The 22,978-nt window shown below is 44.3% G+C and overlaps 1 protein-coding gene and 1 long non-coding RNA gene across 3 annotated transcripts in view; one reads left to right on the plus strand and one right to left on the minus strand.

Annotated features, from left to right (window-relative positions):
• Positions 1-15,735, plus strand: part of TMEM233 (transmembrane protein 233) — a 49,392-nt gene extending 33,657 nt beyond the window's left edge. The window contains exons 2-3 of one of the 2 annotated variants that reach the window (XM_054443575.1): positions 2,347-2,483; positions 13,339-15,735. In XM_054443575.1, the coding sequence (XP_054299550.1) occupies positions 2,347-2,483; positions 13,339-13,345 (144 nt within the window). In that variant the 3' untranslated portion in view covers positions 13,346-15,735. The remainder of the gene's footprint in view (positions 1-2,346; positions 2,484-13,338) is intronic. The other variant, XM_054443574.1, reaches the window with a different exon arrangement.
• Positions 1-22,978, minus strand: part of LOC134737627 (uncharacterized) — a 278,740-nt gene that overhangs the window by 238,432 nt on the left and 17,330 nt on the right. The gene's annotated exons all lie outside the window — the stretch shown is intronic.

Consider the following 22,978-nt stretch of genomic DNA (forward strand, 5'->3'; position numbering starts at 1 on the left):
CTGAATGATTTATAAAGAAAGGAGGTTTGTTTGGTGCATGGTTCTGCAGGCTAAACAAACATGGTACCAGTATCTTCTTCCGGTGAGGACTCAGGAAGCCTTTACTCATCGTGGAAAGCAAGGGGGAAACAATTGTGTCATGTGGCGAGACAGAGAGAGAGAGAGCAAGAGAACAATGCCAGGCTCTTTTAAACAACCAGCTCTCACATGAACTAACAGAGTGAGAATTCATTACTGCAGGGAGGACACCAAGCCATTAATGAGGGTCTGCCCCCTGACCACAACATCTCCCAGCAGGCCCCACCTCCAACATTGGGGATCACATTTCCACATGAGATTTGGAGGGAACAAACATCCAAACTGAGGTAGGAGGCGGGACTTGACTCCAGACCAGATTGAAGACTGGCTGAAACAGGGAAAAGGCACTCAAAGCTCCTCTCCATAAGACATGCTCACCAGTGCCATGACAGTTTACCATTGCTATGGCAACACCCAGAAGTTACCACCCCTTTCCAGGGCAATGACCTGGAAGTTGTCACCCCTTTTCAGGGCCATGACCCAGAAGTTACCACCCCTTATCTAAAAATTTCTTAACAACCTGCCCCTTAATTTACATATAGTTAAAAGTGAGTATAAATCTGACTGCAGCACTGCCCTGAGCTGCTGCTGTCAACACGCTGCCTACACGGTAGCCTTGCTCTGCAGGAGCAGTCATGGAGCTGTAACTCAGCCAGGGCTCTAACACTGCTGCCTCAATCAAGCTGCTTTCTTTTTTTTTTTTTTTTTTGAGACGGAGTTTCACTCTTGTTGCCCAGGCTGGAGTACAATGGCAAAAATCTTGGCTCACTGCAACCTCTGCCTCCCAGGTTCAAGCAATTCTCCTGCCTCAGCTTCCCGAGTAGCTGGGATTACAGGTGCCTGCCATCACGCCCAGCTAATTTTTTGTATTTTTAGTAGAGACAGTTTCACCATGTTGGGCAGGATGGTCTCGAACTCCTGACCTCAGGTGATCCACCTGCCTTGACCTCCCAAAGTGCTGAGATTAGAGGCATGAGCCACCACACCCGGCCTAAAGCTGCTTTCTTCTACCACCAGCTCACTTTTTTTTTTTTTTTTTTTTTTTGTTGAGATGGAGTCTTGCTCAGTCGCCCAGGCTGGAGTGCAGTGGCACGATCTCGGCTTACTGCAACCTCCGCCTCCCAGGTTCACGCCATTCTCCTGCCTCAGCCTCCAGAGTAGCTGGGACTATAGGCGCCCGCCACCACGCCCAGCTAATTTTTTTGTATTTTTAGTAGAGACGGGGTTTCACCGTGTTAGCCAGGTTGGTCTCGATCTCCTGACCTCGTGATCCGCCCGTCTCATCCTCCCAAAGTGTTGGGATTACAGGCGTGAGCCACCACACCCAGCCTACCAGCTCACTCTTAAACTCTTTCCTGAGAGAGGTCAAAAAACTTCCCAGGCTAGGCCCCAATTCTGGGGCTTACCTGCCCTACAACAAAACTATATCAAATAGCCACAGACAATAGTAAACAAATGAGTGTGACTATGTTCCAAATAAGCTTTATTTACAAAAACAGGCAGCAGACTGGATTTGGCCCATGAGCCATGATTTGGAAACCCCTGTTCTAGTGAACAAGATAGACATACTCATTTGTCCTTTTATGCTACAAATACTTATCCAGCATCTTCTACATGGCAAGTATTGCACTGGACACTGGTATGCCAAACAAGACAGATGGCCAGGCGTGGTGGCTCATGCCTGTAATCCCGGCACTCTGGGACACTAAGGTGGGTGGATCACTTGAGGTCAGGAGTTCCAGACCAGCCTGGCTAATGTGGTAAAACCCTGTCTTTACTAAAAATACAAAAATTCGCCAGGCTTGGTGGCAGGTACCTGTAATCCCAGCTACTTGGGAGGCTGAGGCAGGAGAATTGTTTGAACCCAGGAGGCGGAGGTTGCCATGAGTCAAGATTGTGCCACTGCACTCCAGCCTGGGTGACAGAGCAAGACTCTGTCTCAAAAAAAAAAAAAGAAAAGAAAACAGACAGATGATGACCCCTGCCCACATTGCACTTACATGCTAGTGGGAGAGACAAAATCTTGTTATGTAAATGCTAAGACAAAAGTCATTGGGAAATACAGAGGGGGCAGTTAACTCATCCTTAGAGTTTAGGGAAGGATTCCTGAAAGAGGGGATGACCATGTTGTTTGCTTAGCAGCCTGCCAGTGAAGTAAGCAGAGTCTCCAGAGAGCCCTGGAGACTTTTCATCAGGACAGCCTGAGGACCTCCATCCCTTTCCCTGTGGGTTATCTGTCATCACCAGCTCTTCCCTTGTGTCCCCCAGTCTCTGAACAGCTACAACGATGGAGACTACGAAGGAGCCAGGCGGCTTGGGCGGAATGCTAAGTGGGTAGCCATCGCCTCCATCATCATTGGCCTTCTCATCATCGGCATTTCTTGTGCAGTTCACTTCACAAGGAAGTAAGTAGGCTTTTTGAATCCCTCCTCATGTCAAATGCCCTTTCTCGAATGCCCGTTGGAACCTGTTAGGGTAGATTAGGTTATGCTCCAGTAACAACCCCAAGTCAAATGGTTTTCATGTTTTCTTCTCAGAATAAATTTGTCCCAGTCCAGAGGGACACATCAACAGTGTGGATCTTCTAGTGCAGGAGTGGGTGAACTTCTTTGGTAAATGACCAAATAGTTAATATTTTTGGCCTTACAAACCCTACATCCTCTGGACAGAGGGACATAGTCCCAACTACTCAACTCAGTCTTTGTAGCACAAAAGTAGTGTGTTAGTCCATTCTGCATTGCTATAAAGAAATACCTCCGATTGAGTGATTTATAAAGAAAGAAGGTTTGGATCCTTCTTTGGATCAGATCAACAATATGGATCCATTATATGGATCATATAGGTCAGTGGAAGGTCTCTCCTCCACACAGTCATGCAGGGTCCCACACTATACAAAGCTCCACCATCTTGTAGCTGCTCTATCTAGAACAGAAGTCAACAAACTTTGTCTGAAAAGGGCCAGATAGTAAATCTTTTAAGCCTTGCAGGCCATATGGTCCCGATCATGGTCTCTGGCACAGCTACTTAGCACTGCCATTTTAGCACAAAAGCAGCCATAGACAATATAGAAATGAACAGGCGTGGCTGTGTTCCAATAAAACTTTATTTACAAAAACAGGCATCTGTCTGTGGGCTGTAGTTTGCCAACTTCAGATCTAGAACATGAGGTGTCCTCAGGCAAAGGCGGGGGAGAGGAAGACTGGAGAATCCCACATGGGCTTTTTACTGCCTAGCGACAAATGTCGCTTAGGCTCACATTGACTGAAATCAGTCACGTAATCCCACCTAACTGTAAGAGGGTAGGAAATGTGGAAGAGTATGGGATATTTAGGATTGCTATTTGCTCTGCCCTAGCACATCATCTGCTAAATAAACTCCTACTTGCATCAAACTAGCATAACTGTTTTAGTTTAAGGGCAGAAGGGTCACCACATATTTTTGGTATTGACAAGGAGCTCTCATCTCATAAAGAGATGAATGCTGTTGATGTGTTGTCCCTTTGGACTGGGACAAATTTATTCTAATTTCTCTAACCAGCTCAGATGGGCTCCATCTGCTAGACTCAATAACACTTTCCGTCAGAGGTTTGGCAGACACCAAGGTCACGTGATAGGCAACCCAGACCCAGAAATGACAAGTCCAGATCCATCTCTGTCTTGCTGTGTAATTTCTGGTAAGACAGATAAGAATGCTGAGAAATTCTTTCACTTTTCTGCCAGAGCAGCATGGCTACTCCTATACCCTTGACCAAAGTCCTACACCCATTGAGCTGAGGTCAACCTCTTTCTCTTGGTTGACAAAGGAGGCTCACCCAGATGGGTGAGGAACGAAGGAGATCTCTTTTGACATTCCAGCTCAGCCAGTCCAACCTTGGCAACCAAGACGATAGCAGATGTCATGGTAGATCCACTTCCTATCAGACAAAGCAGACCCAGGAACAGTCGGTGGCAGCTGGGTAGAGGGGAAGATGTTAAAACAGGAAGTGTCACAAAAGAAAATTAAACGGCTTTGGCCAAAGAAAAGAGAAAAGGACACCCAAATATGAAAGGAAACTCAAGGTTTCTTGCCTGCAGGATGGCAAATTTGATGTTGGCCTGTGAAGAGGAAGATGGTTGGATAATACATGTGAATGAACCTGACTATACTCTTAAGAGAATGTGTAAGGTGCTCGTTGGCCTGTGAAGAGGAAGATGGTTGGATAATACATGTGAATGAACCTGAGTATATTCTTAAGAGAAGGTGTAAGGTGCTTGTTGGCCTGTGAAGAGGAAGATGGTTGGATAATACATGTGAATGAACCTGACTATATTCTTAAGAGAAGGTGTAAGGTGCTTGTTGACCTGTGAAGAGGAAGATGGTTGGATAATACATGTGAATGAACCTGACTATATTCTTAAGAGAAGATGTAAGGTGCTTATGAACCTGTGAGCAGGGGAGCCACAGAGTGTGGGTTTAATGGTGCAGTTTTGGCACCAGACTGCCTGGACCCAGGTCCCAGTCACCACTTATTCACTGTGAGACCTTCAGCCAATTGTTTAACATTCCTGAACCTCAGTTTCCTCACCTGTAAAATGAGAATAATAGTAGTACCCATTTCATAAAGCTATCGTAAAGGTTAATTAGATGACCCACAGAATGTGTAGGTTGGTGTCTCTGTTCTTTAGTGGGTGCACAAAAATGTAAATCATTTATTAATCCCATTATTACTATTATTATCAGTGTTACTGGGAAAGGACCTCAGAATTCAAGATGCCATTAAATAGAATTCAAGGCTTTATATTTACAAGCCAAACAAAGGACAATGTTCTAAGGGAATGAGACCAAGCCTTGGCTTGACTCCTGGGAACTTGGGAAAATGCATACTGCCTAGATTAGTGTTTGAGCTAAGTGGGTTATAATAATAGCAGCTGACACTAACATAGACCTTGACATATGCCAGGTACTGTTCTAAGCTCTTAACATTAATTAATCCTCATTGAGTCTTCACAGCAACCCAAAGAGGTAGATAGGTATTATTATCCCTATTTTGCAGATGAGGAAACCGAGACTCAGAGAGGTAAAGTGACTTGCCCAAAGCCTCAAAGCTAGTTAGTGGAAAAGGTAGGATTTAAAACCAGGATAGTGTCGCTCTTCAGGCTGTGTTCTTAGCCAAACTCCGCACTGCCACTAAGTCAGTATGTTCCTGCTAGTACACCCAGTAACAAAGGCCAGTAAGTGGTACTTGCTTTGTGGCTAACTCCAGGATTGATTTACAGGGGAATGGTATGGTGAGGTTTCATCCTACAGAAATGTGTGATGAGTCAGGGCCAAGGTTCACAAAATCAAAGGAGTACAGGAGTCAGGGGAAGGACATACATGAGGTAGCCTGGTTATAGGACAATAGGAAGTGGTGGGGACCATGGTAATTTCAAAAGCACAGTCTAAAGGAAGCAGCCACCACTCTGCTCCAATTGTAACCACTTAGCATGCAGGCCTCATGGGGCTCATTTTTCAAGAGATGTTGGAAATCTGGGATTTTATGTAAAATCTCCTGATTTTTAGATGTTGACAACCAATTCACATTACTAAAACACATGGTGAGCAATGCACATTACTAAAACACAAAAACAATATTTGCAGCCTAGACACTATCTACTTTGCAGTCTCTAGTGGACAGTTTGCTTTGAAAGATCAGTTTGCTCATGGCAACTCCATCCAAGAAGTGTTGGAAAGGATCTAGAAGCATTCGTATGTAGACTGTCTCCAGCCTTAATATAAGTGTTTTTATCTGGGGATGAAGTGTTGATGTCTCTGCTTGTGATTGAAGCTTTCTTAGGAATAAAAGGTATGAGAAGGAGTTGCCTCTCTGTTCCTTCTTCCTAAAAGGCACTGTTCACAATGGTTAGAGCCTATGATTTAATACCAGCTTTATCAGGATTCAGATCCTACTTCTACCACACAGGCTATCTGGGCAAATTATTAAACTCTCTGTGCCTCAGTTTCCCTAACTATAAAATGATAATTGAATTATTTCCCCATCTGTAAGGTCAGATTCCTTCTAGATGCCTTTCCCTCTGTTATTTAAGAAAACAGGCCAGGCATAGTGGTTCATGACTATAATCCTAGCACTTTGGGAGGCAGAGATGGGAGGATCTCTTGAGGCCAGGAGTTCCTTGACCAGCCTGGGCAACATAGCTAGACCCCAACTCTAAAAAAAAAAAAAAAAAATTTTTTTAATTAGCTGGGCATGGTGGCACACACCTGTATTCCCAGCTATTTGGAAGGCTGAGATGAGAGGATCACTTGAGTCCAGGAATTCAAGGCTGCAGTGAGCTATGGTCACACCATCGCACTCTAGCCTACGTGACAGAGTGAGATCCTGTCTCAAAAAATAAATAAATAAATAAATTTTAAAAGAGACTCAAATTTAAAGGCTTTGTCATATGCATGTATGGGCAAGAGAGAGAAAGAGAGAGAGACAGAGAGAAAGAAGGAACAAGGCAGAAAAGAACTAGCCATTAGAGAATGAAATCAATTCTCTCTTCCAAGTAACATGGCCAATTTCTCAGTAATCCTTTGAAATTAAACCTCCCAGCCCTCATTTATGGGAGTAACTAAATGGCAATGTGAAACTTCTAAGGCAAAAGTGCCCAAGCTTTAGACTCCATAACAGTTACCTGGAGAGGTTTTAAAAAAGTTAGCATCTGAGCCTCACCTCAAAAAATTCCAACCTGCTAAATCAGAAGTGAGGTTCAAGAACATCTGCATCTTTCAGCTGCCCCTGCTCCCAACCTGAGGATTCAGATGCAGGTGGCGGGCAGAACGGTCTTTGCCAAACCTTGGCAAATATCCTGCCACCAAAGTCCACAAGGAAGAACGTGCGGATGGTGGCCATTCATGGACTGGTCAGTTTTCATTTACAGCAAACTCATCATCCTAATCTGCTATGTCTAACCCAATGCTAGGGAGGGGAATGAAGTTGCCACCTAGCAGGTCTACCCACAGGGAGCCTCCTTTGTAACAATCTATTTCCATAGAGGGGCTGGAAAAATCTGACATTAGAGGAGTCGAAGCCTGAAGATGAGCCCAAAACCCATGAATCTGTGAGTTTTCTGAATGTATTCATTCCAAAATGCTGTCTGGGGCCTGGGTGTGGTGGCTCACCCCTGTAATCCAATACCTTGGGCTGAGGTGGGAGGATCTCTTGAGGCCAGGAGTTTAGGACCAGCCTGGGTAACATAGCAAGACCCTGTCGCTCCAAAAAATATTTATTTTAAATTAGCTGGGTTTGGTGGTGTACACCTGTCATCCTAGCTATTTGGGAGGCGGAAGCAGGAGGATCTTTTGAGCCCAGGAGATTGAGGCTGCAGTGAGCTGTGATCACACCACTGCACTCTAGCCTGAGCAACAGAGTGAGACCCTGTCTCAAAAAAAAAAAAAAAAAAAAAAAACCCCGTCTGAAGTAAACTACTGCCTTTTAAAAATTGTAAATTCTCTGTCTTTATCATTCTTTATCCTTATCAAGAAAGCTGTAACCAATGTGTTAGAGAACAGATTGAAATCTCAAATGGTTGAAATCCCGGGTAGTTTACTTCCTAGGCATAGTCTCAGATCATGATAGTCTTTACCCAAACTCATAAAAAGCTCTCATTCATCCTATTTTACAGGATATCTACGTAAGCCACATGGTGGCTGGGGCAATGAAACATGAGGTTTCATGACATCAAATTCCTAAGAGCTGGGAATTATTCAACTGAAATATTAAACCATTTTGAATAGAATCCTGCATTGACAGCAGGGAATTGTTCTTGTCCAGACAGAATAATGAACTTGCAGTCTTTCAAAGTCAGAAAACTCTCTGCCCTCAAGTTGCTAGGGAAAGTGAAGAAATGAATCACACAGGTGAAATGTTTAAATATAGTAGCTGTCCATTTATCAATCCTAGTATTTCAAACCCCTAGTCAAAACCAACCTATTTGCAGGCTTTTGCTTCCTGCTAATACCTTGAGGACTCAAGCAAGGTTAGGTTGTTGTAGTGATGCTTCTCAAAGCACAAATCTCAGAGCCACCTATGACAGATTCATCTGGGATGTTTATAAAAATGCAAGTTCCTGGACCCCATTTCCTGAGTAGCCTGGAAATATGACAAGTCACCTTCCCCCAAAAATAATTCTAAATATTCTAAAGTTGCAGAACTACTATCCTAGGGCCTTGCATTTAATGAAGAACATTCTTGCTTGTGTGGACATGTGCCAACAAACAAGACATTTTTGCATCCCTAAGATAAAAGATAAACAGTTTCTCTTCTCTTACACACTCAACACGACACACAGCTGTGACCAGGTGTGTTTTGTTTCCCCCGCACACCAAGCAATTGTCCAGTGACTACCAACTGGGTATTCTATAATTTAGCTCAATTATGACACCATCTACTGGGAGTTAGAGTCAGATCCCACAGGTTAATGGTTTGGTCCCCCAAGACTACCTCCCATTTCAGATGCTAATTGCAAGCCCCAGGTTGTGACCTGCGCTTCTGACTGGCTGGCTTTTAGTTGGAGGTTTTCATGACCCTCTTCTCAGTTTCTATTAACGTGCTAAAGTGGCTCACAGAACTCAAGGCAACACTTACTTATGTTTATCTATTTATTACAAAGGATATTACAAAGGATACAGATGAACAGTCAGATGGAAGAGATGCACAGGGCAAGGTATATAGGAAGGGGCGTGGTGTTTCCATGTGTGCCACCTTCCAGGTCCCACCGCACATTCAGCAATCTAGAAGCTCTCCCAACCCTGTCCTTTTGGGTTTGCATGGGGGCTTCATTACATAGGCATGATCAATTACAGCACTGGCCATTGGTGCCCAACTCAAACTCAACCTTCAGGCCATTTCTCCTCCCTGGAGTCCAGGGGGTGGGACTGGAAGTTCCAACCTTCTAATTACATGGCTGGTTCCCCTGGCAACCCACCCCCAACCTGTGGCTATCCAGGAGACCACCAAGCTTTGCCTCATTAGAACAAATATAGTCCTACCACCCAGGAAATTCCAAGGAATTGGGGAGCTCTGTGTCAGAAACTGGAGTCAAAGACAAAACATCAAAACAAAAAATTCTCCTAGTACCCAGTCTACAAGGGTGTTAGGAGCTCTGTCTCAGCAACCAGATGCAGGGATCAAATATTTCTTATTCTTACTATATCACAATATCACACCTAAGGTACCTGGTAGAAGCTTCAGTTATTGCTGCGTCCCTGGAAAGTTTACACACCTCCCAAATTTTCTCTTCCTCCCTCCCTTTCATTTTTTGTTTTTTGTTTTTGAGACAGGGGTCTCATTATGTTGCCCAGGCTGGTCTTGAACTCCCAGCCTCAAGTGATCCTCCCACCTCAGCCTCCTGAGTTAGCTGGGATTACAGGGTTGAGCCACCACACCCAGCTCTTTTCGTCTCTCCTTGAGATTAGGCTCGTGGTCACTTATCTGATGCTCTGTGGAATTCGGCAGAACGTCCTTAGCAGCAGAAACAGTTGGCCATGACGTTTGGATATGAGAAAAATGTCCTCTGTGACAAATATGACATTCTCGGATGACCCTGCTAATACAGTGGAGCTTCACGTTACTCAGGAGTAAGGTTCTCATGTCAGGGCACAAGGTGAGCTTTGAGTACAATCAAACTTAATCTTGGAAGTATCCAAGGAGGGCACCCTATTTGAGACTCACACATGGTATCTTCATCAGCCCAGCATACCCAGTGAATGTTTCCAGCGTTGGAAGAGGTTCATGTTCCCTGGGTTGAGAGCCCACTGAAGTATGTGGCTGGGTTTAGGGTTCATGGCATCTGTTTCAACACTGGAACCACACTCTGGGCTCACATAGAACGAATAGATGTGACATCCCCATCCGTGCTCATAATCATTGAGCAGGGCAGCAGTCAGAAACTCCAGATCTATTTAAACTGTTGCTTTTTTTCTTTTTGAGGAACATAAATAGTTGATCTGCCATATGGTAAATGCACATACAATGTAACTCCCCTGAATGTACATCTCTGAGTGGTCTTGTTGAGGTATAAACAGCCAGGTACACACCTGTGTGTTAAAAATGCTTGTTTGCCATTCTTAACAACAACAGCCTTTGTGCTCCAAGGTTTTCATCAAGGAAAAACTTACCTCTAGACAGGGGTAAGGGTCCCATGACTGTGTCTCATTAGCAGGCACAGAGTTAGAAGATCTTGACCCATTCTGTACTGGGAAAGCATCTCTCTCATAAGCAAATTGAAATGAATCCTTTCCTGGTCTCAAAATATCCTTCAATTGCATCAGAATTGGAAGGAGACATACATATCAAGGTGGACATGAAGCAGGAACTTGACCTTTTTGCAAAAGCTTAAAAGCAAATCCCTCTTCTTTTCTATATTGTTGGCTGGGGAAAGGCTTTCTGGGAATTGTTTTGATCAGAGAATTTTTGTGATTCCATAATGAAAAATGGGAATCATTACCTGTTTCTAGAAGGTTAGAAGGGTCTTTCTCTGTTGGTTCAGATAAGTTCAAGTAGAGACAAATCAGACCTAAGTTGCCAGCAACAATGCAAGGATTTTTGCTTTGAAAAGGATATAAGCTAGCAGTACATTGATGAAGAAATCAGAATGAACATTAAAAAGACGTTCAACCTCACTGGTAATCAAAAAAGCACAAATTAAAGCAACAACAACAAAAATCCTACATATTTTTGTCTGGCAGATTGCAACAATTAAAAAGATGGGTAATATCAAGGTTGGCCAGGATGTGAAAAATTGGACACTATACTGGTGGTGAAAGAGAAAATCGGGACAGTCTTTTGGAAAGTCAATTTGGATGTATCTAATATAAAATCCAGGCACCCACCAACCCAGCAATTCCACTGCTCAGTATCCACCTTAGAGACAGGTGCACAAAAATGCACATAACACAGTAATGCTTCACCCTAGCTATGTGTTAGAATCACCTGGGGAGCTTTAAACATATGCCAATGCCACTGGGCACTGTGGTTCATGCCTGAAATCCCAGCACTTTGGGAGGCAGAAACAGGAGGATCACTAGAGCTCAGGAGTTGGAGGCCAGCCTGGGCAACATAGCAAGATCTCATCTCTACTAAAAATTAAAAAAATATATATCTGGGCTTGGTGGCATGCACCTGTAGTCCCAGCTACTTGGGAGGCTCAGGTGTGAGGCCAGCTTGAGCCCAAGAGGTCGAGGCTGCAGTCCGCTATAATTGTGCCACTGTACTCCAGCCTGGGTGACAGAGTAAGACCCTGTCTCAAAAAATTAAAATAAAAAATTTTTAAAAACAATGCCCAGGGCCCACCCTGGACCAATTAAATTAGAATCTCCAGTAATAGGGCCAGGAATTGGTAGACTGTAGGGCTCTCTAGGTAACTCTAATGTGCAGCCAGGGTTGGGAACCACCGACGTGCAACGATATTCATTGCAGCTTTGTTTGCAATAGGAGAAACCTTGAAACAACCTAAATGTCCATCAGTAGGCAGGTTAAATTAGGAGTGATGTATTCATATGATGGGATGCCACATTGCAGTTTAAACATGGAGACAGGGCCAGGTGCCCTGGTTCATACCTGTAATCCCAGCACTTTGGGAGGCCGAGGTGGGAGGATCACTTGAGCCCAGGAGTTCAAGACCAGCCTGGGCAATATACTGAGATCCCGTCTCTATTTTTTTTTAAGGTATACAGGTGGAGACATCCTTCTTACTATGACTTTACAAGCCCTGCATGATCTGGCTGCCGCCTCCCCATCCTCATCTCCCATCCCACATCCTCATCTCCCCTCTCTCTCCCTTTCACTCCCTCCACTTCAGCCACATCAGAGTCTTCTCTCTGAGCAATGCAAGCATATTCCTGCCTCAGGGCCTTTGCACTTGCCGTTCCCTCTGCCTGGAACTCTCTTCCTTCTAAAAGCCACACAGCTGGTTCCCATCTCTCCTTCTGGCACTTGTTCATATATTACATTAGCAAAGAAACTATCCCTTTATCCAGTTTTACTTCTCTTCCTTACCACTCCCTGACAAATTATATATCTATGTCTGTTTCCCCCCTACTGGCATGAGAACTCCAGGGACATTTTTGTTTCTGTTATTGCCCATAATAATAGAGCATGGCCCTTAAGAGTGCCTATTTATGGCCAGGTGTGGTGGCTCACACCTGTAATCCCAGCACTTTGGGAGGCTGAGGCGGGTGGATCACAAGGTCAGGAGATCGAGACCATCCGGGCTAATATGGTGAAACCCCGTCTCTACTAAAAATACAAAAAAAAAAAAAAAAAATTAGCCAGGCGTGGTGGCAGGCGCCTGTAGTCCCAGCTACTCGGGAAGCTGAGGCAGGAGAATGGCATGAACCCAGGAGGCGGAGGTCGCAGTGAGCCGAGATCATGCCACTGCACTCCAGCCTGGGCAACAGAGCGAGACTCCATCTCAAAAAAAAAGAAAAAGAGGACCTATTTACAAGCTAAACTGCTGGAGTTCCAGTCCAGGTGCTTCCTCTAAGTAGCTGTGTGCCCTTGGGTATATCTTTTAAGCAGTCTGTGCCTCTGTTTTCTCATGCATAAAATGGGGATAATAACAGTGCCTATCTCATAGGGCTGTGAGGGTTAAAAACAGTGCTACTATACTAACCCTTAGGGAGGAGAGTGAGGTTCAGAAATGCTCAAGAGGCATTTTTCCATATCTGCATTTTGTTTGTTGTTGTTGTTGTTTGTTTGTTTGTTTTTTTGAGATGGAGTCTTGCTCAGTCGCCCAGGCTGGAGTGCAGTGGCACAATCTCGGCTCACTGCAAGCTCCACCTCCCGGGTTCACGCCATTCTCCTGCCTCAGCCTCCTGAGTAGCTGGGACTACAGGCACCCGCCACCACGCCCGGCTAATTTTTTTTGTATTTTTAGTAGAGATGGGGTTTCACCGTGTTAGCCAGGATGGTCTCCATCTCCTGACCTCGTGATCCACTCGCCTCGGCCTCCCAAAGTGCTGGGATTATAGGCGTGAGCCACCATGCCCGGCCTGTTTTTGTTTTTGTTTTTTTGCATGTACCACATGTAAGATAAAATAAGTTTTACAAATAGAATATGTTTCTCAAAAGGAAGCCCCTGCTTAGAGTCAAAAGTGTGCACGCAGGCTGGTACGTTTCAGCATGTGTTTAACCAGATTCATCGTCATCAAATAAGGAAGGCATCGAGCTGGGAAAGCCAACCACAGAAGCTCAGCCCATGGTCTTTCTCTCTTTCTCTCTCTGTCTGTACCACACAGTGCCTGAGGAACCAGCGGTCAGCGGGCTGTGAGCGTGGAGGATGGACCTCATCCACACACACCCCAAAGGAGTTTCTAAGGAATGGATCCTTGACTTCAGACTGTGAGATCTTTTCCTCCAGGACTCTCCAGAGGCAGGTCCCTGGCAAATGAACGAGAAAAAAAAAAAGTCCAAAATTTAGGCAATCCAAGCTGCACAGCTGGATCAGCCAAAGTCATTGACTTGTAAAAATGAAAAGAAAACAGAAAAAAGAAAAATGAAGTCTCACTGTCTCAGTTTAGCGAATCCCGTTGTGTCCACTCCTCTCCTCCAGAGGCGAGCCTCAGGAAATCACATAACTTTTCACTGAGGGGATCCAGGGGGTCTCCATATGGGGGAGATGGAGGTTTCTAGGAAGAGCAGCGGGTGCTGGTATTTACGATGCTGAGCACAAACATTTGCAGCATGTTTAAAATTGTCTAGTAGAGTTCAAGTTGTGGATTTGCTTTTCCTTTTATTCTTACAACCTTCAGTAATTCCTCCTCTGGGAGTCAGCACTCCCATGCCCAGAGTTCACCCACCTGGTCATCAAACACTCAAAGAAGGGGCTTTTATGGCCTTTTGTCTTGATCCTTAGGTTTCCAAATAGGCCCCCTCCCTTGCTTGCATCCACGTTGGTCAACTTGACCAAAACCTCACTCTTCACTCAAACAGGCTCTGAGAATGGACTTAGTGGCCAATTCTAGGTACATGAGCACTTCCTGTATCCCAGTTTTGGGAATAAACTGGCTGTATTTATAGAATGTGCTTTTTTTTTTTTTTTTCCAATTTCTCACTCTCTCTCCTCTCTTTCTCTAGCAAGTCTCAGGCAAGATCTTTGATTCTCCTGGATGCCACCTGGAAATGCCACACATTGTATTTCTTTTCTGTCAAATGTAAACCCTTTAGATGTGAATGTACAGGTTTAATGATGCCATTACTCTGCCTGCCAGAACACAGGAACCCAGTGTCTCACAGAGCACAAGGGGTGTGCCACTGGTGGTACACAAGATAATTTTTAAGTAGTTTCTAGGAACAACATTAAGTAATACCAAATCACAAAAAATGTTTCCCCTTTTCTATTCTTTTTTCATCCTGATTACAGCAAGGAAAAAGTCTCTGTTTAGTGCTAGCAAGTCCTTTACACCTTTCAGACACTATGGCTCTTTTCCCTTTTTAACAAAGAAAGAGCAGGCCTCAGGTTCAGAGTCTTCTGTCTAGATAGAATTTAATGATATTGTTTTGTGTCATGGTATTTATTTTATTTATTACCTTCCATTTACAGCTTCCCACAGTGGGGGATGTGATATATTGTTTCTGTTCAAATAAATTAAGAAAAATAAGAGAACTCAAGAAAATATCAAGTAATTAACACACCAGATATGTATATGTGGCAAAAGCCACTTCAAAGAATTAATGTCAGAAACATGGTGATAATGAAGCAAAAGAAAGGCAGATTATGCTGGCCGGGCGTGGTGGCTCACGCCTGTAATCCCAGCAATTTGAGAGGCTGAGGTGGGCGGATCACTTAAGGTCAGGAGTTGGAGACCATCCTGACCAACATGGTGAAACTCCATCTCTACTAAAAATACAAAAATTAGCCGGGCATGGTGGTGCATGCCCATAATCCCAGCTACTAGGGAGGCTGAGGCAGGAGAATTACTTGAATCTGGAAGGCAGAGGTTGCTGCGAGCTGAGACTGTGCCACTACACTCCAGCCCGGGTGACAGAGCAAGATTCCATCTCAAAAAAAAAAGAAAAGAAAACAAAAGAAAAAGAAAAAAGAAAGGCAGATTATTCTAATTGAATGAATAAGAGGCTGAGAGTCAATACCTGAGTTCCAATGCCCTTTTGTTTTTGCAGGGTTTTTATTGGCCACTAACTAGCTATGAAAGCTGATTTTAGGCAAGTTTCTTAGCCTCTCTGTGCCTAAAATTCCTTCACCTGCAAAATGGGGATAAGAATGTCTGCCTACTTACCTCACAGTGCTGTTATGAGAATTAATTGTTGTAGTAGTTGTGACTAACCATTGGCAGGGAGAATTCTAAGTACTATACCAATACAAATTTCAGCATTTTTTCATATACTGAACCCTAGCAAAAAAAAAAAAAAAAATGCTGATGAACATCAGATTCTACCTGTCATTTTACCCGGATGTTGTGATGAGCCAGCACTTGTCCCAGGAGGACGTTGAATCAGGGACACGAAATCTCAGCACACAGAGATTCTAGCATCATTCCAATAGATTGGATCCTGATTTCTGTTTCTGACACCCTGTTTTTTGTTTGTGCGTGTTTGGATCCCTGGTCTTTTACCCATATCAGATGAAAAGTGTTGCTGAGAGGCAGAATAAAAATGGTTTTAAGTAAGCCTGTGTACCACAGTGTGTGAATTGTGTTTTCTTGGGGTTCCCCACCTTCCAGAGATTTCCGTAACCAAAATAAGCTCATCTAGTCCAGCCTCAGTCCCCAGGGAAGACCCCAGAGAGGCCAGAGGTGGCGCTAGAGAGGCATCACTCTGAACTAATTTATGGCCAGAAATGTGCCTCTATGAGGCACTGAAAATGTTGGTCCCATTAAAGTAAAAAAATAAAATAAGAAAAATCTTTTCATTAAGTGTGCTCCTTGGGGTCAAGAGACCACTGATTTTTGTTGGGCGTCCCCCAGGTCCTAAGCTCTAAGAACGACAAAATGGTCTTTGTTGGGATGATAGGCTTGTCCAGAGCTTCCTCCAAAGCTAAGATTGCCCCTGCTCCACTCGCAAAAACACAGTTTAAAAAGGGATTGGTGGCCAGGCACGGTGGCTCACGCCTGTACTCCCAACACTTCGGGAGGCCGAGGCAGGTGGATCACAAGGTCAGGCTAGTGAGACCATCCTGGCTAACACAGTGAAATCCAGTCTCTACTAAAAATACAAAAAATTAGCTGGGCGTTGTGGCAGGCGCCTGTAGTCCCAGCTACTCGGGAGGCTGAGGCAGGAGAATCGCTTGAATCTGGGAGGCGGAGGTTGCAGTGAGCCGAGATCATGCCACTGCACTCCAGCCTGGGCAACAGAGTGAGATTCCGTATCAAAAAAAAAGAATTGGTGTATTATCAACCAAGAGACTCCTTCATCAGCCAGTTACAAAAACTGGCTAAATAGAGAAGAAAAAAGTAGAGTTTACCCTCACAAGACAGAAAATTCCAGGGACAGCTTCAGAAGCAGCTGGATCCTGGTGTGCAGGGTTTTTGGGAACATGTCCCTTTCCATGTCTCAGCCCCAACTTGCTGAGTTCATTTTAGTTTAATAGAGACAAGATGACTGCCAACAGCTTTGGACCTTTTCCTACCAGCTTAGCAATGCCTGTGGAAAGACAGCGTTTCTCCCCAATAGCTCCACTGGGTGGGGCAGGGGGGAATGGTTCAATTCAATATAATGAACAATTGATGCAAAACAGAAACCAACATATCAAGATGGATACCAGTCATTAACAAGCAGGTGTGGCCACTGTACAAACACAAATGGATGCTGTGGCCAGGGGCGTGTGGTGCCCTCATTGGCCAGGCTTGATAGTCAGGATTCAATCACTGGAACTGAATGTGACGTCAGTTCCACTCAAACCTTATAGATTGAAGGTGCGGGAAGGGTGGTTCCCCAAAGGAAAACCAAAGTGCTTTTACCAGAAGAAGGAGAGAGATTTGCTAGGCAAAAAACAAAACAAAACAAAAAAAAAACAGTGTCCACATTAAGCATGCTGCTTCTTACTATACCTTCCATATGCAGGGCAAAGTAATGTAATAGCTTTTCCTTTTTTTTTTTTTTTTGAGATGGAGTTTCACTCTTATTGCCCAGGCTGGAGTGCAGTGGCACAATCTCTGCTCACTGCAACCTCCACCTCCTGGATCCAAGCGATTCTCCTGCTTCAGCTTCCCAAGTAGTTGGGATTACAGGTGTGCACCACCATGCCTGGCTAATTTTTTTGTATTTTTAGTAGAGACGGGGTTTCACCATGTTGGCCAGGCTGGTCTCGAACTCCTGACCTCAGGTGATCCACACACCTCGGCCTCCCAAAGTGCTGGGATTACAAGCGTGAGCCACCGCGCCTAGCCTCCTCATAGCTTTTCAAACAATTTCCCCATGGTGTTGTCACTCTCATCCAGCTCTGCCTCTGACCAATATTTATAGGGCACCTGCTCAACCACAGAAACTGGACTGGTCTTTGGAAATTCCAGTATGTTTAAGAGAGACCCCTGAGAAGGTGGCAGTAGTCTAGGTGGGGGGAACAGACACACACAAACAATGAGAAGGAAACATGAGAGTGCCCAGACAGAGGCATGAACAAAGTATTATGCTGTCACTTTGCAGGAGAACACACTGACTGTACTGAAGGGAAGGAAGACTCAGTCCCTGTCCTACCATTCTTCGCATTGCTGAGGCTGATAGGGCTACAGCTCTTGAAGTTGCCCTGTCTCTGCCCGCAAGTTATAGGCAGAAACAGATGCAGACATAAAATCGCTGGCCTCAGCTCCTGGATCAGCAAATTACCTTTGGCCTACAGCAGGACAGCTGCATTCAGCAAAACAGCATGATGCACGTATCTTGATACGTAACCCTAGATTCAGGCTTCTAAATATAAGAGACAGTTCTGGGCCACCAATTACCAAAAAAAAAAAAAAAGAAAAAAAGAAAAAAATCTTGTAAGATAACGTTCATACTCATGTGTTACAACCAATTCTTAAAAAATACTCATGAATATTGAATATTTAAGTCTGGGGAATTGCCCTATAAAAATAGGTCCCTGCACCAAGACACTTCGAATTCTGGTTTGGACAAGCACAAAGAGAGGCAGGCATAAAGACGACTCAGGCATCACTTACACTTGCTGGAGAAGCCACAGAAAGAAGGAATTCCCTTTCCAATACATTCATTCATTCATTCCAGTAGACATCTATTTATCAGGGGTCAGGAGAGGGAAGTACAAACTTGCCTCTGTGCGTTGCCTGCATGAGGCATCGGAGAGTTTCATCTCAAGTACCTGTTCCAAACCTCGGGTGAGCACCCAGTCAAACCTGCAATGACCCGGTCATGGTGTTCATCTCCCTTCCTGTCCCAGTGTAGACTTTCCCAGTTTGCACCCACACTGGTTCACCAAGCTGTCTGCTCCTGGCACTGCGACCAAGTGTTTACTCCCCCAGGTCACGTGGAATCCCATGCATGGGGACTAGTTGTACTAGTTGTACTAGTTGGAGTGAAAGTATTGGAAGGAACTCATAAAAGGTCAAATTCTGCCTAAATAGAAATGGCCTGATCACCCCCAAGAAAGAGGACCTAATGCACGCCTAGAAGGGAAGATAAATAAATATTTCTTGAGCCATTACCAAAGCTCATCTAAACAATTAGAGTAGCTTTTTTTTTTCCTTGAGATGGAGTCTTGCTCTGTTGCCCAGGCTGGAGTACAGTGGCATGATCTTGGCTCACTGCAATCTCCGCCTCCCAGGTTCTAGCAATTCTTCTGCCTCAGCCTCCCAAGTAGCTGGGACTACAGGCGTGCACCACCATGCCCGGCTAATTTTTTGTATTTTTAGTAGATACAGAGTTTCGCCATGTTGGCCGGGCTGGTCTCGAACTCCTGGCCTCAAGTGATCTGCCCACCTCGGCTTCCCAAAGTGCTGAGATTAAAGGCATGAGCCACTGCACCAGTCCTACAGTAGCTTTCTTACAGGGCTCTCTGGTATGACAACTATTACAAACTTAGTGACTTAAAACAACCCAAATTTATTATCTTGCATTTCTGGAGGTCAGAAGTCTAAAATGGGTCTTGCTGGACCAAAATCAAGATGGCGGCAGGGTTGGATTCCTTTCTGGAAGCTCGTAGAGAGAATCCCTTTTCTTGCCTTTTCCACCTTCTAGAAGCTATCCACATGCCTTGACTCAGGGCCTCCTTCCATCTTCAAAGGCAGCAAAGTCACCATTTACTTATTTATTATCTTCTTCATTATCTATCTCCTCCCCTTAAGATGCCTTTTTCACACTGCATCTCTTTTGTTCTGACTCCTTTTCCTCTCTCTTCCCCATTTAGGGACTCTTGTCATTACTTTGGGTCCACCTGGATGATCCAGGATAATCTGCTTATTTTAAGGTCAGCTGATTAGCAACCTTAATTCCATCTGCTCCTTTAATTCCTCTTTACCATGTAACCCAACATATTCACAAGTTCCAGGTGTTTGTATGGGGATATCTTTTGGCGAGCATTATTCTGTCTACTACATCTTGCTTTCACATCCATTCGCTTAAAAAACACACACAGCAGCCAGGGTTATCTCAAAACCTAGACTTAATCACATCATTCCTCTGCTGAAACCCAACCCACACACCCAGTGACCACCCACAGAATTAAAATTCAAACTTTCTTTTTTTTTTTTTTGGAAGAGATGGGAGTCTTGCTATGTGGCCCAGGCTAGTCTCAAACTTCTGGCCTCAAGCAATCCTCCCACCTCTGCCTCCAAAAGTGCTGGGATTGTAGGTGTAAGCCACTATACCCAGCCTTAAAATCCAAACTTTTTTTGTCTGTCCTTAAAAAGGTCTTTATTATTAAAAGCTGGAAGGTCAGTCTTTAACCCCCAATCACAAAATGCTACTTTGCCTCGACAAGCAGGCTTTTTAGTTGAGTTGGTGTTTCTTTTGCAGTTAAGACAAGCATTTGCCCTCGTTGACCAGTGATCAGGAACCCGTTCTTGTAATTTTGCCCTTTCATGCTTGATAGGTGAAATCAGTACATTTTCCACAACTTTGTTTATTCTTCATTTTTTTTGTCTTCAGAATAATAGACCAAGGGACATTAACAAGTTGATGGTCCCCTAGATATGGGCTCTAGTGCCAGCGAGTCTGTTCTCTTCTTCAGTGTCAAAAGGACTGCTCATTCTGGAGCATCTACTCTTCTGGACTAAAATCCAAACTTTTTTTATTTTTTAACTTCAAGTTCTGGGATACATGTGCAGAACGTGGAGGTTTGTTACATAGGTATATGTGTGCCATGGTGGTTTGCTTCACCTATCAACCTATCATCTAGGTTTTAAGCCCTGCATGCATTAAGTATTTATCCTAATGCTCTCCCTCCCTTTGCCCCCCACCGCCCCGACAGGCCCCAGTGTGTGATGTTCCCCTCCCTGTGTCCATGTGTTCTCATTGTTCAACTCCCACTTATGAGTGAGAACATGTGGTGTTTTAAAATCCAAACTTTTAATGATGCCCCGCAAAGCCCTACATGATCAGACCTTTGGCTGCCTCTCAGATATCATCTTCTACCTCACCCCCACTCTACTCAGCTGCAGCCACACACTGGCCCCAAACATGACAAGATCATTCTGGTCTCAAGGCCTTATGTGTGCTGTTTCCTCCATTCACAACACCATTCTCCAGATTTTCACATAGCTGGTCCTTTCTTCCCCATGCCCCAGGTCACAGCTTCTCAGAGAGGACCAACCTAACCCCCATCTCTAAGGCAGCCACCCCACCCCTCATCACTTGCTATCACACCATCCTGTTTTACTTCCACCATGGGGTTTGCCACCACTAACAACATTTTTGTTTATTTAACTGTTTACTTATTTATTATCTTCTTTATTATCTATCTCCTCCCCCTAGGATGTTGACCTTGTGAGGGCAGAGACCTTGTCCGTTCTGTTCACTGATGTGTCCCCAGCATCTAGACTAGGGCTTGGCCCATGGCAGATACTCTATAGCTATCTGTTGAATGAGTGAAAGGTTCTTTTCCCCATGTGCCCTTCCTCCTTAATGTCCACTCCTTTGTCTCAGATTAAGTGCCTCTTGTTCAGAGGTGCCTTCTCTGATATGCCAACGTTTCAAGAACATGAGGGTCTCCCTCTTGCACGCTCACACTTCCCCGTGGTTTCACTCAAGGTCATATCACAATGGTAGTTAGATACAGTTTGCACAATTACCATTTAATATCTGTCTTTCCCAGCAGATCATGAGCCCCCATGAGGGCAGGGAGTATGTTCATCTTGTTCACCTCTGTCTTCCTGGTCCCTAGCTTGGTAGCTGGCACATAAGTTTCCAATAGTTATTTAATGAATGAATGAATGAATGAATGAGGGTGTAAAGGTAGAGAGAAATGGAAGAAGAAAACTGAGTCAAATCTTCCTCCATCATCATAGCTTTATTTTTACATTGTTATCTGACAAGATTTAAACTTGAATTTTAAAGCAAGATGAAGCTAAACAAGGTATTGGCTGTAAATCCTGTCTCAAAACTTTCTCACATATTCCTTATCGTGATGGTTTAGAAAAAGGAAGAAATGAAAATCGACTTACACCAAAAAATAATTTCAAGAAGATAGAGACCCGGCTGGGCGCGGTGGCTCATGCCTGTAATCCCAGCACTTTGGGAGGCCGAGGTAGGAGGATCACCTGAGGTCAGAACTTCGAGAACAGCCTGGCCAACATGGCGAAACCCCATGTCTACTAAAAATACAAAAATTAGCCGAGCGTGGTGGTGCATGCTTGTAATCTCAGCTACTCGAGAAGCTGCGGCAGGAGAATTGCCTGAACCCAGGAGGCGGAGGTTGCAGTGAGCCGAGGTCGTGCCACTGCACTCCAGCCTGGGCCACAAGAGCAAAACTCTGTCTCAAAAAGCAAAAGAAACGAAAAAGAAAAAGAAAAGGAGAAGAGAAAAAGAAAAGATAGAGACCCAAAGGAACCCCAGCCTCCTTTGTGCCTGGGATGCCCCCTAGTGGGAAAAATGGAGAAAGACAATTTAGAGTGTTCCCTAACAAATTGACAAATATCATATTTCTTTGCCTTTTATACTCTCTGAGTTAGTGTAGGATCCAGAAACAAACTGGAAGAAAATCGCACAGCTTTGATGAAGCAAAGAAGCAAGATGGTCTAGGGTAATAAACTTTCAGTAAAACAAAAACTGAGCAACTGTTGCTTTGGAACCAGATTTTTGGCTGATCTCTGATGGTAATTTTTGGGCTATCTCACTCTAAGACTTATTTCTGATCTGGAACTTTTCAAAAATGATGTAGATTCAATTAGTCACACCTCTGTTCCTTAGAAATTCAAGGTGGATAAGATCATCAAATGCCAACACTGGCTCAGTGGGGCTTGTTCTTCAGTCTCTATATTCTACAATTCTAAACTTAGCTCTTCTGCCCCAAAGTAGTTGTTTGACTATTAAAAAAAAAAAAAAAAAAAGGGCCGGGCACGGTGGCTCACGCCTGTAATCCCAGCACTTTGGGAGGCCAAGGCGGGCGGATCACGAGGTCAGGAGATCAAGACCATCTTGGCTAACATGGTGAAACCCCGTCTCTACTAAAAATACAAAAAATTAGCCAGGCATGGTGGCGGGCGCCTGTACTCCCAGCTACTCAGGAGGCTGAGGCAGGAGAATGGCGTGAACCCGGGAGGCGGAGTTTGCAGTGAGCAGAGATCGCGCCACTGCACTCCAGCCTGGGCAATAGAGCAAGACTCCGTCTCAAAAAAAAAAAAAAAAAAGAGTGGATATCTGTAATAACAAACATTATGGCTTGCTATTTGCCAGGCATTCTGCTAAACCCTTGACATGATCTCTCATTTGATCATTATTAACAACCCTAGATATAAATACCATTAACTTCTC

The sequence above is a fragment of the Pongo pygmaeus genome, chromosome 10 (genome assembly GCF_028885625.2).
Source record: "Pongo pygmaeus isolate AG05252 chromosome 10, NHGRI_mPonPyg2-v2.0_pri, whole genome shotgun sequence".
Lineage (NCBI taxonomy): Eukaryota > Metazoa > Chordata > Mammalia > Primates > Hominidae > Pongo > Pongo pygmaeus.